Raw genomic sequence first — 696 nt, forward strand, 5'->3', positions numbered from 1 at the left:
GGGACGTCACTGGGGCCATGGGGACATCATTGGGCTGGTGGTGGCCATGGGGACATCACTGGGGCCGTGGGGACATCATTGGGGCCATAGGGACGTCACTGGGGCGGTGGGACGTCACTGGGGCTGGTGGTGGCCATGGGGACATCGCTGGGGCCGTGGGGACATCATTGGGGCCATGGGGACATCATTGGGGCCATAGGGACGTCACTGGGGCCATGGGGACATCATTGGGCTGGTGGTGGCCATGGGGACGTCATTGGGGCGGTGGGGACATCATTGGGGCCATGGGGACGTCACTGGGGCCATGGGGACGTCATTGGGGCTGGTGGTGGCCATGGGGACGTCATTGGGGCGGTGGGGACATCACTGGGTCCATGGGAACATCACTGGGGCTTTGGGGATGTCACTGGGGCTGGTGGGACATCATTGGAGCCATGGGGACATCACTGGGGCCATCGGGGGCATCACTGGGCTGGTGGTGGCCATGGGGACATCGTTGGGGCCATGGGGATGTCACTGGGGCGGTCGGACGTCACTGGGGCCGGTGGCGGCCATAATTGGGGCTGATGGTGGCCTTGGGGACGTCGCTGGGACAGGGCCAAGTGGCTGACGGAGCCCAACGCGGACGCGGAGGAGCTGTTCCGGATGGTGGGGGAGGTCTTCATCTACTGGTCCAAATCCCACGTGAGTGGGGGG

The 696-nt window shown here is 65.5% G+C and overlaps 1 protein-coding gene across 1 annotated transcript in view; it reads left to right on the top strand.

Annotated features, from left to right (window-relative positions):
* The window catches only part of LOC122191290 (ryanodine receptor 1-like), a gene marked incomplete at its 3' end in the record, with an annotated part of 1409 nt that extends 725 nt beyond the window's left edge, over positions 1 to 684 (top strand). Inside the window, exon 2 of the mRNA XM_042891532.1 lies at positions 597 to 684. Within this exon, the coding sequence (XP_042747466.1) occupies positions 597 to 684 (88 nt within the window). The remainder of the gene's footprint in view (positions 1 to 596) is intronic.
* Positions 685 to 696: the final 12 nt, after the last annotated feature.

This window comes from Lagopus leucura, unplaced genomic scaffold (assembly GCF_019238085.1).
Source record: "Lagopus leucura isolate 7727_CA_CO unplaced genomic scaffold, USGS_WTPT01 31509-0_obj-0_obj, whole genome shotgun sequence".
Taxonomy (NCBI): Eukaryota; Metazoa; Chordata; class Aves; order Galliformes; family Phasianidae; genus Lagopus; species Lagopus leucura.